A 16141-nucleotide genomic window follows, 5' to 3' on the forward strand; every position below is an offset into this window, starting at 1 on the left:
CAACCTACAGGTCACCAAAGATGCTCAGCAGGGGGCAAGAGCAGAAGGAACTGCCCCTGTCCAGACCTCGGTTGCTTCACCTGGTCCACAGGGGCCACCAACACCTTTGCAAGCAGCTCCAAACACCCAGCAGTCCTTGAATGAACCTCCTAAAGCTCCAGATCCTCAGGGTCCAAGAGCTGCTCCTCCTGGCCCTGCGGGTGGAGCACAGCCTCCCCGAGGCCAGTATTCAGCTCCACCCCCGGGGCCTCCTGCAGGAGGCGCTGGCCACCCCGCTCCTGCCTCTGCCGACCCTCCAGGGCCTCGAGGACCGCCGCCTCCGGGCAGCTGCCACTGTTATGCTCCACAGATGTACGGCGCCTATTATGGGAATTATGGAGAATACCCAGACGGCAGAGCGCCGTATCCTGGTCCTCAGTACCCCCCTCCACCCCGGGATCCCAGGGCACAGGCTTATTATCCAGTAAGTATCAAGTCATTTCTTACTGCACCTGTTTTCAAATGTTTATCTTTTCATTTTCTTTAGAAAATCTACCATCCACAGTGCTAAACAGAGCGTCGTGCGCCGTCTGTTTTTCAGGATGCTTCGTACAGGGCCAGAGGAGATCCGTGGTACGGCAGATACGACGGTCAGAATCAAGCTTACCGAGATCCAAACTACCCGTACAGAGAACCGCAGCCAGAACGGCCCAGCTCCCGAACCAGTCAGTACTCTGACAGACCTTCGTCCAGGTTAGTTCAGCTCTTCATCACCGTCTCACACAACCTAAACTGATGATGCTACAAGTTTTGTCTGTATAAAACGGTTTTGTCATTATGTCCAGGTGGTTTTAATAGTTTTGACTCCTAACATCTTGTATTCTTTCTTCCGTAGACAAGGCTATTCTGACGAATACCACAGAGCAAACCGAAGTGCCTACAGTGATTATTATGCAGATTATCCCAAGCACTATGATTACAGCGGTACGAACCACTCAATTAAAGTTGTTTACTTTCTGACACAATCTTTTACATTTATTTTCAAATCATTGGTTTAAAAAAAATGCAAACAAATTCCTGTTTAATTGTATCTAACACACTCTTTGTCTTATTTGTGTGTGTGAGAAGCATACAACTATGGACAGTATGACCCCCGATACAGAGGATACTACGATCAGTCCTACTGGTCCAGTTATGATGAAGCCTACAGAGCAAGAGACCCCTACTATAATCAGCACATGTATCCTCCCAGGTACACACACTCACTCTCTGTCTGCTTGGAATGTGTGTTTTACATTTGGCTTCAGGCAGATGAGGCTGTGTAGCAAAGCTTTACAGTAATCAGGGAAATCAGAATCAGACATGGAGGAATGGTGCTGATTTCATGCGTTCCACCTCTCAGGAAGGAGGGCGACGGAGACCAGTGGCGGTACTGTCCCTGCTGCGGCGCCAGTTTTCAGGACGACTGGGACGAGGTGTACGGCGACGACTTGGACTGGTGCAGCGTCCACAGCGAGCAATCGGCCCGCAGCAGGCGGAGCAGCTTCGGCTCGCGCTCGCAGCAGGTCAGTGAGGACGGAGTCCGCCGCGCTGCGTTCAGGCGTTTTCCCATCAGGCTCCAGCGAGAAGAAGAAACATGCAGCGGTCGTTCTGATGTGTTTGTTTGCTTGTCGTTTGTCCAGCGGACGGGTGTGGTTGCAGACGGCGCGGTGAGAGCGTCTCCCACTCGGCCGGACAGCAGCAGCTCCGGCTCTGACGCCGACGCCGCGCCTCCGCAGGGGGACGGCCAGATGGTATTCATGATAATCTTGGTGTCAGTAGTTTACCAGCTCTCTCCTCAAGATCAGGATGATTCCGCCCAGTAAAAGCACAGCAGAAGAGTCAAATCCAGCCTTCTTTGTTTCAGATATTTCAACTTCTGCTTTCCTTCTGACCACATTTTTGCACCCTGAAATTTTCCAAGTGACCGTGTCACCACAGCCGCCTGCTGCTCTGCAGGTATACTATCATTCCCTGCCTCATAATCCACCATACACTCCCAGTGTGTGTGCACGTGCATCCGGAAATGGCTGCCCTCCCGCGAACAGCTGGAGCACTGAGTTTTGTCTTCGGTCCAGAAATTAAAATCTCTGCTCACGTTTGTCCCCAGATTATCCGGACGCTGCGGTTGGTTTTCTCAGCAGCTGCTCCTTCCTGAGCGTTTCTCTCACGCCGCCCTCCACGAGACTCGCTTTACTCGCTAAAACACACACTTACAACACTCTCTTTACACTTCATATAATCATCTCTCACCTCCAGTCAGACTTCAGTCGTGGATTATGATGAAAAATGATCTGAATTTAATGAAAAAGATTTTTTATTGTAAATGGTATTCCTTTAATTGAAGGTGATTTAAAGTCAAGACGGAGTTTAGATCTGTTTATGAGTGAAAGAATCATTTTCAATGAAAAAAAAAAGGAATCAATGACCTGGAGGTCCTCTATTTGGTAGATTAATCAGTTAATACCTTTAAAGTTCTTTGGTTAAAAAATGCCTTAAAAATCCAAACGCAATCTGAAATTTCATCCCTCATCCCATTTCTAACACATTTGGAGATTTGTCTTTTCTTTAAACATGTAATCTTTTTCCAAACAGATTAATCAGTCGAGTTACTGAAAAGTCATCAGTTCCATGTCTTAACTGATCAGGAACTAATCTTTATTCTTCCCCAGTTGTTTCCATAGAGAGATCAAAGATCTCTCTGGCATGGTTCTGCTGTCAGCTGATGTCTGCTCGCACTTCATCAGGTCCTGTCAGAGTCTGTTCCTGGTTCGGTTCCAAATGGAATAATTCATCTTGAAAAAGAAAACTCAACCTTTACTCTTATTGGATGAATTTGACTGGATTTGATCCTCGATTCCCCCCAGCGTCTTCAGCTGGTAGAACTGCTTCCTTTCAACCGAGAAATCTGAAACTTCACTAAGTTGTTCCGTCTTCCCTCAGGATCACTTGTGTGGTGGCTTGACTCCACTGAGTCCTTTCTGCTTGACAGGGATATTGTTGTTGAGGAGTTTGACGTTTACCTGATAAATACTGGATCTGAAATGAGGCTACAGAAGTGCACTTTAACGTTTGACGTAAAATACATCCCTCTGTCTTAATGCTGAATTCACAGACATTAGTTCCTCCTGAACGTTTTGAGTATCAAACAGAGAAATAATTTCTCTTTTATTTTTGGATTGTGAGAAAGCCCAAACGTTTTGGACTGATGTAGCTTCTCACTTTTTCCTTTTTTGCTCCCTTTGACTAATTATTAATTTTATTTTGCTCGATGGAAGATTTTTCATCCACAAACACTAATTTTCCAAAACACACCACACATTCCTTCTTTTTCTTCTTGAGCAGGAATCTTTATTCAGATCACTCATTTTATCAAATGACCAAAAATCTGTTAAGTTTTTCAATTATTTACAAAAAAGAATTACCCCGAATGTACCTATTGATATTATTGCTCCCTGACTGACACACCTGACTCTCTATTTATTTAAATTGTCTAAAAGTTTTCATGCCGTCAGTTCTGTAAGTATGTAATATATCTTACGTAGTTCTGTGTGGTTCACTTGGATTTGTACTTTATGTTCTCTTGTTTGTCTTCTAACAATAAAATCCAGTTTATTGGTTTACAATAGAAACTCTGTGCAGTTCACTAGTCCACCACCAGGTGGCAGCACAGCACTGTGACTTTAAAGAATACGTTCCAATGAAACCATAATGAGGAACTGAACGATGAATAGACTTTTATTAGCTTTACTGTGCTGATAGCCTATATCTTATTAAATCTAAACATAATATGATTACTTTATTATCCGTAATCCTTTATTTTCTCTCAAACACGACAGGTTGATGAATATATTAACAACCCTATTTCACCACTAATTTAACTATAAAAGTAATTCATGCTAAAAACTATCACAATTCAAATAACTGGACCCTGTAAGTCTGTAAATGTTTATATAATATTGTGTATTTTTACCTCGCCTACATACTCAAACTCCTCTTATTGTGTGGTGTGTGTGTGTGTGTGTGTTTTCCCTTCACATATATTATTAAATCTAAAGTTTAATCTCCTGTCCATACCAGACTTTAGATAATTCACCCAAGATTTAGATTATCACATTATCACTACTAGTAGAATTATAATCTACATTAAAGCACAAAGCAGGGAAAAAAACCCTGAGTTTAGAGTGAGAAAGAAAGGAGCTGGCAGTGAGTTTTATTGTGTGATTAGTGTGTAGCAGACAGTAATAGTAATCCTCAGTAATCCTCTGGATACATCTACAGATGAGAGAGTGTGTGTGTGTGTATTAAAGCCCCTTATGGCCCCACCCAGGACCACCCATCACGCTCTGCTCTGTGCAAGTTATAGAAAAAAGGAAAAAAAAAACAGATAAATGAAGAAGTGTTTTCTCAAGTTCATCATCAAGATTAAACAACAGAAACATTATAAATGTCTCTACAGTGTAATTTTTTTTGTTCTTTTTATAAATATTTCTCTAAATCTGACTGAAATAATTATTTTTTCCTTCATTTTTGTGAGTTTCTCAGATGAGAACAAAACAAAATATCGTGGCTGGGTTTTTGCTGGGTTTGATCGTCCTTCACAGTCTCAGGTCTGTTCACACAATGTTTCGGCTAAATTCCACAACACGTCATTCTGTGATTTCCATCAGGAAATGGATCAAACTCCTCACGCTCTCCTCAGCTCTCACACGCTGTGGAGGTTTTAATCCAGAATCATGTTGCAGATTCAGCCTTGACTTCTGAAACAAACGAAAGAGTCAGTCTGACTCCCTCCAGCTCCCAGACTCCTCCTGTCTCCCACAACAACTCCTGAGAACACAAAGCTGTATCTATTAGTTCTAATATTACCAGAATGCTGAGTTTGATAGAGGAAACAAGTAACTTAAAAAAAAGAAAGAAAAAGTGCAACTTACAGTCCAGAAATATGTAGAGTCAGCTGAACCCAGTATTGGCATTTATATAATGGAGCGGCTGCTCTCTGTCTCTCTGTGTCTCCTGAGGCAGTGGTGTGTGTGTGTGTGTGTGTGTGTGTGTGTGTGTGTGTGTGTGTGTGTGTGTGTGTGTGTGTAAAAACCGGGAGTGTTTTACTGTTTCATGGTTTCTTTTTCACTCATGTCCAGCTGGAGGTCACAGGGAGGTCTCTCAGGGTTTATCCCCCTCCACCCCCCTCCACCCCCCCAACACTCTTAAACATGCAGGTTTTAATACAATCAGCTCCACATAAAGTTGTGTTCTTGTGTAAAAAGCAGCTTAAACCCTTCTTCTTTAGATTACCGTTCACTTAAAGTTTTAGTCCACTTTAAATGCATGCACTCTGTACTGCAAACTGATGCTGTAAGTAAAAAGGAGACGTCATATGAAGGAGCTGATGTCAAAAACATTTCATGTTTTATTTGATTTTTTTTCTCACAATGAAAATAATTTAGTTGAAATCGGATGCATCCATTTTGTTAGATTTAAATAATGAACTATTTTCAGCCTATTGGAGTCAGACTGTATCCGCTGTCTCCCTGCTGTCCTCAGCCAATCAGAAAGCTTGATCGAGTCCATCTGTTTGCCCTCCTGATGCACATCAGCGCTTCACACAAATAGAAACTTCTGCTTTTTTTCCACCTGGCAGCCGCTGCAGTGAAACACTCTCAGAGACAGATGTATGTAAATGTCTGGAGCGCTGCGGTCAAACCAAACAAACAAACAAACAAACAAACAAACAAACAAACAAACAAACAAACAAACAAACAAACAAAAAAGTAAACCAAACCACAAATTACCCTCACGTGCGTGTTTTTGGAAAAACATGTACAGGGAGAATGTGCAAACTCCACACCTGCAGCCTCTAAACCTTCATTAGAAACACCTCCTGCTCCTCTCTGCCCCCTTCACCCGGGTCCTGCCGCCGCTCACGCGCGCACGGGGGAAGCGGTGCGCCTCGTGCGCAGCGGGTGCAGACAGACAGACAGACAGACAGCAGCGCGCGCGGCGCGGCTGCAGCGACCTGTCTCTTTAAGTTGGTGTCAAAGCCGATTAGCGCTGATCTCCGCCGTGATTCCGTTTTCGCCGTCTGTCCCGCGGGTCTGTTGCGGCCGCGCGACGCGTTCCGTGCCGTGCAGAGGAGCCCCGGCGCGCGCGGGGAAAGTTCTGGACCGAGTTCCCGTCATGGAGCCGTGGTGAGGCGGGACGGGGGGGGGCCGCCCCGGTGTGCGGAGGCCGATGCGCGCTGCGCCGCGGACGCTCCAACTTTTCCGACCATGGTATAAGCCCGGATTACCGCCTCGCGCAGACCGACATGTTCACCGCGTTCACCGCGGCGCGCGTGAGCTAAACGCCACCGGAGCGATGTGAGGGCTCCGCTCTGAAGTCGGAGATAAACCAAAAAAATTAAAAATAATAACCAAGAATAAAGAGGAATATCGGCGTAACATGCAGAAGAGCGTGCGTTACAACGAGGGCCACGCGCTCTACCTGTCCGGGGTCGCGCGCAAAGAGGGAACCAAGCGCGGCTTCCTGAGCAAGAAGACCACGGAGAACAGCCGCTGGGCCGAGAAGTACTTCGCGCTCTACCAGAACGTGCTCTTCTACTTCGAGAACGAGCAGAGCACGAGGCCCTCCGGCATCTACCTGCTGGAGGGATGCACGTGCGAGCGCGCGCCGGCGCCCAAGGTGTCCGCGGTCAGCAAGGAGCCGATGGAGAAACAGCAGGTGAGGAGAGTTCAGCCACACCTCTCTGACTTTTAGTCGTTTGAACTTTTCTACTCAAGTTAAAATCAGCTTACAAATGTTTCTGTCAGTATTAAAATTTATTTTTTTTAAGGAGAAAAAAATGATGAAAGTGAATGATAATTGCGGTTAAGTGGTTGGATGACTGGTCAATGAAAGGTATGAAAATGACCTAAATCTGATGAACAATGAAAATACTAGAGTGAAAAGATTCCAGTTAATGTAAAATGACCAGAACAAGATGAAAATGAGAGGAGAGAGAATCAGTAACCTCAATGTTGAGGCATAATGAACACAGAGATGCAAAGTTACTAAAATGTGATGCAAATGAACACAAACGAGATGTAAATCAAAAGCATGCTAAAATGATCAAACACAGTTGCAAAATAGAAGAAAAGGGAGGATTTTAGCTTTTGACCTGACACAATAACCCCTCAAATATCTGTGTGCCAAATATTTTTATGTTTGAATAATAATAGTGTATCACAGTTTTACAGATTCTAAGAGTGTTTCACTTTTCTCAGCATTTCTCTTTTTATTGACTGCTTGATTCTGTCTCATGTGAGTGTTGGAAGCTCAGTTTGTGTTGTACGGCTCATTATTGACGCTGCTGGCTGGATGGTTTCTCACTAAGTAGCCACAATGGAAAATCAGACCTTTAATTCAGCCTGGCTTCTCCACACTTTCTGATTTCTGCACTCGGCGAAGCAAATGCTCTCAGCACAGGAGCAACGTTTCTCTATTTTACTCCTCGTATCCATCAGATCTTCCCATCACTGTTACCTTGGAAATAAAGTACAAGTAACCTTTCTCAGAATAATCTAAACGTATCATTAATTCATTTTATTCTAATCAGCGTTTTGTCAGATTACAGTCAGTGGGTTACTGTGATAGTGAGCTCTTCAGTTTTTATGAAGCTTTTCAATAAAGTTCTGATGCTTCACAGTCAAACAGCACTAATAGAAACTACAAAAGATGCTCGAAACGTTTAGATTTCAAGCGTTTTTCATGGACAAATGAAAGTTTGAGAAGGGGTCAGGCTTCAACAGGTGAAGAAAAAGATTATAAATACCAAAACAGTTTTTTTTTTATAAACAATAAAATAGTTTTTCATGTATTTAACCAGATGAATTTAATTTCACTGTATTTGTGCAGCAGTTTTTCTTCTTTAGCAGTGGATTTGAACAGTTTGATCTAAACTGAAAGACGCTCCTTTTTGTTTAGGTTTGACTTCAGTTTCCCTTCTTTTAAAAATGTAGGTGAATTTTCATGGAAAGATAAGAAAAGTTGCATTTTTTTCCTCAAGGACAAGGTCAGAGCGTTTTCAAAGAGCACCGAAACACAACTGGCACCCTAAAGGTTTTTCCATTTTCACTTGATATCTTTGTCTGGTGAGCGAGTCGTCAGAGACGGTGAAGAAAATAACATTACAGCTGAGTTAAAGCTGTTTTAAGAGGAAGATTTCATCCCTAACATTTTGCATTTCAGTGCCAGTAATGTGACTTCTCCTAATATTTGATCTATAAAGCTAAATTTAAATGACCCACATTCTTTTTTCTGCTGCTGGCAGTGAAGTTCCTTCATCACAGAGTTCCTGAAGGTCTCCGCCTGTTGGCTGCAGGTTGTTGACGGCATCGGCTGATCTGCAGGTGAATCTGTCACCTTGCTGCTTCCTGTGAATCACACCGTCTGTTTTTAGCGGCGAAAACGTGAAGCAGTTCTTCACAGCTTTCAGAGTGGAAACAACGAGCTGAAGCTCAGTGTGGGAATAAACCACGAGATCAAGATGCACCTAAACCTCAGCTGTTGTATCATGAATAACACCCAGATTATAGAGCATCTTCCGCCACTGTCGTACAGATTTAGTGTGCTTACATGATGTTTTTAATTAGGAATTGGGTTTATTCTGAATTAAGTGTCATGTTTACATGGGGAAAAATGACGGATTAGATCCTCTCTCCCGCCGGGGTCTGCGGAGCGTTCTGATTGGACGGGCCGGCCCTGAAGTACTGATGTCTCCCGGAAGTAAACAAGGTTTTTTCTCGACTTTCTTTCTCGATTGACTTCGACACCACAGCTTTGACAAAGTCCGCGTTGCCAAGCGCCCGTCGATCCACTCGTTTCATTATATCCAATTCTCTTAAAGCTGCCGTTAAATAAATCATCTCCATACGAGTCAAAACGTGGGCTGCGGGCCGCCATCTTGGAAAATTGCAACACGTGAAAATTCACACGGAGCGTGCACAGAACTACCAGAATGAAGTTGCACCCAAGTAGCATATAGTTCTGCTTCCAAAGAAGAAAAAACCACCGGTCTATTCGGATTTAAACTTAATTCCAAATAAAGTTTTCTAGCGTTTACATGGTCATTTTAGAGAGGAATTAGTCTTTATTTGGATTTATAGGGGAATAAAAAGAGTGTAGAGCATCTTTCCTCCCTCTAACTGATGTAAGTTTGGCTAAAGTTAAAGTTAGAGAGTATAGAGTTCTTTATTAATCCCAGAATAAATAAAGGCTTATAGATAACAAATGGGACCCAGAATTGCACCCTGAGGCACACCACAGGTCTAACCCTGTTGTAGTTTTTCATTGAATTGTTGAAAAAATGTATTTAAATCTTTAATCCGTTTATAGAAACCTAAATAAAATGCATACATTTAATTTAAAAAAGAAGAAAAGAAAGCAGATTTGGATTTTTCCTTAAAGGTGCTGTAGGAAGGATTCCGCATCTCCGCCATCTTGCTTAGGGTTACCTAAGCAAGATGGCGATTTGACCCAACAAGGATGGCGATTTGAAACCCAGCACAGCCAATCCTGTCCTGTTTTCTCTGACATCACGCCCTTACACAAGTTAAGCCCCTCCCAAAAGAACGTGCGACGATCGCCCCTCGACCAATCACGGTTAGAGCCTCATGGGCTTCTCTGATTGGTCAAAGATACCTGGAGCTGTCGAGATTCCTTTTCAGCTCAGAACAGAGACAGATGGAAACGCTGCACCCTGGCAGTAGTGCAATTATGCTACACTCCTAAAGGATTATCAATGGATACTCTAACATTTAATGCAAAGAAAACACAGAAAAATTAGCATTGACTAGCAAAATCCTGCCTACAGCACCTTTAATGCGCTGCGGAGAATGGAAAGCATCCAGAAGCAGGTTGAGGACGGAAGCGTTCCTGTTTGATCTCCTGATGGCGGGCGCCGGCGTCCCGCAGGTTTCTGATGGACAACCGTCTCGGTCCAACATCAGAGGACATCAAAGCTTCTGCTCCCATTCAGAACTCCTCCTGTTTGATGTGAACGGCACTCGCCATTCATCCAATCGCCGGCCTCCGCCACAGTAGCCTCATTCATCAGCAGCGCTGTGATCAGTGGAATCACAACGAGCCGCATTCTACCCCGTCTTCACTGCAAAAGCTGCAAACACACATATAGAAATATATAGAAATGTATAGATCAGCACGAAAACATCTGAAATGACGAACGTCTCTGAAACTCAAAAATGATGCAGATTTTTCAAGTTGCTCTTCCTCATTAAATCAGTGTTCCTGTCAATCGTTTCGTGAAGTGTTTCATTTGCATGGAGCCGACGAAACGTCCCGACCCTGTGCGGTGGTCAGTGAACGCACCGCGGTAATGAGATTAGAGCCAGAGGAGGCGAACAGGCAAATAAATACCAACAACACTGGGTCAGATTAAAATTCATCGCTGTGATTACAGAGTAATGAAGTAGAAATATTTAAGCTGAAAGCTCGGCTGAACGAAGGACGTGTGTGTGTGTGTGTGTGTGTGTGTGTGTGTTGGTTTGCCCGTGAAGGTTGTTTCTTTGTTACGTAAACTTGCTAAAGTCAGTAACTTCAGGTAACTTCAGTAACTGAAACTGTGATGCTCTTCACGTCTTGAACTGATGCACAGTGAGACAAGAGCAAAGGTCGTATCAATATTTTGTCAATCCATAAATGTCTGTGTAACATCCCATAATAACAAAATACACAACAATAATTTTGGTGTTCTTTTGGCTATTTTGAATGTGATAAAGCCTAATTTTATATCCAATTTATATCAAACAGTAAGTAATGTAATAATTATGTTATTGGGAGCTTCATGCGTGTAAAGATGAGAGATTTATATGAGATTGTTGTTTTATTTTGTCTGTTCTTGAATAAGTAATATGCAGGAAAACGTACAACGGCATCTTTTCTGCTATGAATTAATTATATTTCCTGAGATGTGAATATCGGGCGTCTCCTGAAACGTTTCCTCCCCGGAGAGACCGGATCGGTGGCTTCAGCCTCCTCAGACGGCCCACCTGGCCCACTGGCGTGTTTCCATGGCGACCAGGTGACGGTTGGAGGGGTGGGGTGGGGGGTCTGTCCGTGTCGGACGTGTGGGAGGCGGCTGTGTCCCGCTAAGAATAGCGTGCTAGCTGGTCCTGTAGCCTGCAGCCCACAGTCTGAACACCACACACTCACACACACACTCACACACACACACACACACACACACACACACACACACACACACACACACTGATCCGTCTGTTGTTTCTCAGGAGTGTGTGGAAAATCCCCATACTGATGTGCATATTTAAACCAGTTTACACGATAATGTCTTCGAGTGAACACGGAAAACTTTGGTCTCGCTTTGAGTGCCGAGAGGTAAACGACGCTCCGTTTCCGTGGAAACGGGCGGGGAAACGCAACTTTTCTGAACAGCTGTAACTGAGTTCACATCCACAGGAGACGGACAATAAGAACAAGGTTCTCCTCCAGAGGGCCTGGTTCTCCTGGACTTGGTCCTGGTCCTGGTTCCAGGTCAGACTCTCTGGTCCTGGTCCTGGAGAATCTGGACTAGTTTCTTTTCTGTGAGCATGACTTAACCTGAGACACTAGTAATAAACTCAACTTATTGAGCAAATTCTGCAGAACTTCCCATCCTCTCTTGTAAACCCAGATGTGAAAGGTGTTTTAATTCTTCCAGATTATGTTTGGAAACTGATGAGATTATTAATCTTTTTTCAGAGCCTCTTAATAATAATAATAATAAAAAAAAACTATAGAAAAACACTCACAGGGACAACAAAAACGGCACAAATTTAACAAGCTAACATCCTATGACAAGAAGTCCAAAATGAAAAGGTTTACCAGAAACTCACGAAATTAACCACAAATTAACAAAATCTAACAAAAAAAAAAAACATATCGAAATAAGCAATTATGTTCCAAATAAGAGCAGAACGTGACAGAAAGCAATTAAATCACAAATTTCTTGAAAATAAATGAAAGGGAATAGGAACATAAAATGACCAAAACTCGGCAAATTTACAAAGCAGAATAGAAAATGGTTTTAAAAATTATGTGATTATTCCTAGAAATGTAAAAAAAAAAAAACCACGATCAAATGTAAGTAATAAAGTAAATGGATCGTACAGTATTAGAAACGGACAGAAATGAACTAAATTATACCACTAATAAGACAAGATGACCCAAAAACAGGCAATAAACCAAACTAAATGTTTTGTTTTGTTTTTTTAAGACGTAACTAGACCCTAAAAACTAAATAACTAAAAAAGCTGCAAATCATAAGATGACAGAAGACAGAATAAATGATGAAAGTGATCATTAAGTGCCAACAATTAGAAACCGACTGAAATAACAGGAGATTTAGTCCAAAAAAAAATCTGGACATAAACAACATGAAGTTAACAGTAAAACTTTAGAGGACAAAAATCGACCAGTAAATAAACCACATGTGGAAAGAGATCAATCACAAAATAATGAAAGACCACAAAACAAACATCACAAATTAACATTGAACACATTTAAATGGCGTTTTGTTCGGGTTTCTACAAACTGAATATTTCATCCCTTTAACACGTGAAGCAGAACCTGCGGCGGCCGTGACTCCGAGCCTCCAGCATCCCGCTGGCTTTTCTATAAGAAGATCTATAGAGCGAGCTCCACAGACGTCGCGCTCATCGGGGTTTTGTCATAAAGACGCAGAATGTCGACTTTCAACATATCGAACACGTTAATCTTGAAAAAATAAAGTTTTCTAACTTCGCCGCCGCCGTCCGCTAAGCTGGATGCACTCGCGGGATTAATGTGGCGATTTCAGTCCCGACTGGGAGCTAAAAAAGAGCTTATGAAACGGAGAGAAGTAGAAAACCAGCGGCAGGAATTAAACGGGTGCTTTTATCCAGGAAAAAATGCAAACAAATATCGACAAATTGGGAAAACATAGATACTGTGTGGTTGTTTGAAATCATCTCGTAATAAAACGGTGATGAAAGATGATGGAAAATTGGTTAAAACTTAAAATAAAATTAAAGTATAATAAATAAAATATAACAGGATGAGAGAAGAGCTCTAAAAGATTTAAATAGACCATAAAATGGTGAAAATTGACTTCAAAATGAGCAAATACTAAAGAATATGAGCACCAAAGCAGTTTTTGTAGCAGCTCTCGGTAAAGCAGTTGGGAACACAGCAGTGATGCATCATGGGAACGCAGCTTTAACGCAGAATGCTGGGACGTGGGCCGGGGTAGGGCGGCGTAGGATGACGTGGGACCATCCAGGTGGATGCGTGGCGGTGACTTCCCACCGCGTGGCGGCGGAGGATGACCCAAGTGGCACGACCGCTCTGCACAGTGCAGGGCGGCAAAGGTGGGCCCTTGCTCGACCGGGACGGAGGACGCCGCTCGCGCCGCGGGCCGGGATGATGCAACCAACGCGAAGTTGGGCGCCGACGCGGAGTTTAATCGTCTGTCTTTCTCCCTCATTGTTATCCTCCAGCTTAAACCCGGCTCGCGGTCGGGGAAGCCGCATTAGCAATGCAAGAAGCTGTACAAGCCTCCACGGTTATGTAAACCCTCCCAACCCCCCCGACACACACACACACACACACACACAAGCCCTTAAGCCTCTCTGGTCTGTGGCCGGCACACGCTAGCGAGTGTCTCTCACCCGCTCGTGGTTACATCATTACGATACGGACCTGCTCTCCGTCCTCTCAGCCCGGCGGAGCGATGGAGGCCCGGCGCTCATCATGAAAACATAATGACTCCCAATTAGGAGAACAACCGGGAGAATCATCAAATATTAATGTAACGTTAATATATTCAGCTTTTAGTCCATTAAAAAAAAAAACCCACATGGTTGCTTTTGTGTGTTTGTGTGTCTCAGTGAAGTGTCACGATGAGGAAAACACCGGCGAGCATTGACAACCGTTAATGTTTAAAACACTGTCTTTTTATTTTTTAAATAATGTGTTTGCTCTGAATGCAGATAGAAAATACACATAGGTCCCTGTTGAGCCTTGATACTGAATATTACAGTGGAGGCATGAATAATTCTCTTAATCTATACATCGTTCTGCTCAATATTAACAGCAACAACCTCTGAAGTGAGAAACAGGGTGTGTGGTGCTGAATCAAGCTTCCAAAGTGGGGCGATAACAGCTGGGTGAGAGTGAGTTCAGAGTTTATCTAACATTCAAATCTGCACGTGAGGACAGAAAAATCACTTTTTTCCTCTCTTTCTGACATAATTTTAGACTTTCTTTTCCTTTCTGTGTTATTTTTGTTGACCCAGATAAAGATCCAGACACACGTGTCGTTTATGACCCCAAACTGTCTTTATTTTAGAACGTCTTTATTTCAGATTATCTGAAATACCGACATGTCAACATGTCTTTGAATTTGGTTTTGGTCGTCGTTTGGACCTTAAGGTTTGGTCAAAGCTTCAGTCGCTGTGTTATTTTTGTGTGGACGCCTGTTTTCTGCTGCCTCTGTGATCCTAAAGGGACTCATGACCCCACCTGGTGGTGGGCAGTGGTATTGCGAGGATAAACGGCATTTAACCTGGATGCTGCCTTTACTTTACAATTTCTGAGGCATGTCACACGATTTGAATCGCTTCAGAAGTATGACGGCTTTTACCCCCTCCTCTATGTTTGAAACAAATTCAACAAAAGGGGAAATCCCATCTTTATTAGAGACCGGAAGGGTCGGCCCTCCATCTGTTCATTTCATGCACATGTTTAAAATTTACATTTTGGGCTTTTTCCCCTGACACATTTTGACTTTTTCATTTCCTTTCTGTGTTATTTTTGTTGACCCAGATAAACATCCAGCGTCACATTATATCACTTCTGACCCCGAACGCTGTCTTTTTTTAGCCTCACATGCAGATTATCCGTTTACACATGTAAACATGAGTTTGAATCTATCAGCCGTCGCTGCTGAGTGCGTCTCTGCGAAGCGGCACAACTTCTCCTGGGATCCAGCCTGAACCCGGCTCCGTCAGGTCTGCTGGCGGTGGTCATTTCCTCTGGTCGCTGTTTGCTGTGAGCTTTGTGGGGGGGTTAGGGTGTTTTGATGTGATGCTGTGAAGATGAGCTGGCTGCAGAAGTTTTGACAGTAAAGGATGGTGTGACCCTGACACAGCGCTGCTCAACTGGAGGTTCTCCTGATTTGCAGGGAAAAGCTTTTTGGCTGTATGTTTCCAATCAGATTCGACAAGTTATATCTACAAGGCCGAATTCTATTTATTCTGGAGAAGGGAGGGAAAAAAACCTCTTAGAAATCCTTTTTGATGAAAGAAAAACTCAAGTTTTAACACTCAGGAACTTCCAACTGGCAAACGTTAGCACAACTGGCTGATCAGCAAACTGACAAAGGTAGTTTGCGAGATTGGTGTAATACCACTATTGACCATTTGGTGGCAGTGGTGCGTTTATTTGAGTCGACTCCTTTTCATTTTCACTGAGAACGCAACACTACCTTGTAGTCGAAGGTTTGTTAGCTTGATCATTTCAGTTAAAATTCTCAGCAAACCAATTCATGCTGCATTTTAATGTTATTTTGGCTTTTTTGGGGTTTCTCAAAGAAGAAAATTTCATATATTTTTTTCACCAGTGTGATGGGCACAGGTTCGTAGAGTTCATAGAGTTATTTTTGTTATTTGTCGTCTGTTGCTTCCTTCTGCTTCGTTGTGGCCTAAAAACCAACCTGGTTTCACATTGACTCGGGACACCACCTTGTGGTAGAAAATGGTATTACAATGTGTTTGACGACATGAGGCTAGTTTGTTATCTTGTTAATTTCACTTCTACATTCTGCAGCACAGTCAGAACTCTGAAAAACCTGACATTTATCTCAATGAATGATATTTTTACCCGGTGAGATGTGAGTTGACCGCTAACCGTTTAGTCTTAGCTCACTGCGGTGATGATCTCTGTATAAAGCTCATTGCAGATATGCAAAATAAGTTATTAATGCGAGTTTGATGAATAAGTGAAGTTGCTGCATCTCACATTACACACTGGGTTTTATGTCACATGTAAAAGTGTATTTATTTAAAATGTATGAACAATAAATAAAACA

At 43.0% G+C, this 16141-nt stretch overlaps 1 protein-coding gene and 1 long non-coding RNA gene across 6 annotated transcripts in view; both read left to right on the top strand.

Moving 5' to 3' along the window:
* Positions 1–582: 582 nt before the first annotated feature.
* LOC115382745 (uncharacterized) lies at positions 583–1232 on the top strand. Its single transcript, XR_003930595.1, has 3 exons — positions 583–732; positions 875–963; positions 1108–1232. It is a non-coding gene; the product is annotated as an uncharacterized LOC115382745 (long non-coding RNA).
* Positions 1233–6234: 5002 nt separating this feature from the next.
* The window catches only part of rasgrf2a (Ras protein-specific guanine nucleotide-releasing factor 2a), a 32233-nt gene continuing 22326 nt past the window's right edge, over positions 6235–16141 (top strand). For all 5 annotated transcript variants that reach the window (XM_030085352.1, XM_030085353.1, XM_030085354.1 and 2 more), the window contains exon 1: positions 6235–6738. In XM_030085352.1, the coding sequence (XP_029941212.1) occupies positions 6460–6738 (279 nt within the window). In that variant the 5' untranslated portion in view covers positions 6235–6459. The remainder of the gene's footprint in view (positions 6739–16141) is intronic.

Source organism: Salarias fasciatus (genome assembly GCF_902148845.1).
Source record: "Salarias fasciatus chromosome 7 unlocalized genomic scaffold, fSalaFa1.1 super_scaffold_4, whole genome shotgun sequence".
NCBI lineage: Eukaryota > Metazoa > Chordata > Actinopteri > Blenniiformes > Blenniidae > Salarias > Salarias fasciatus.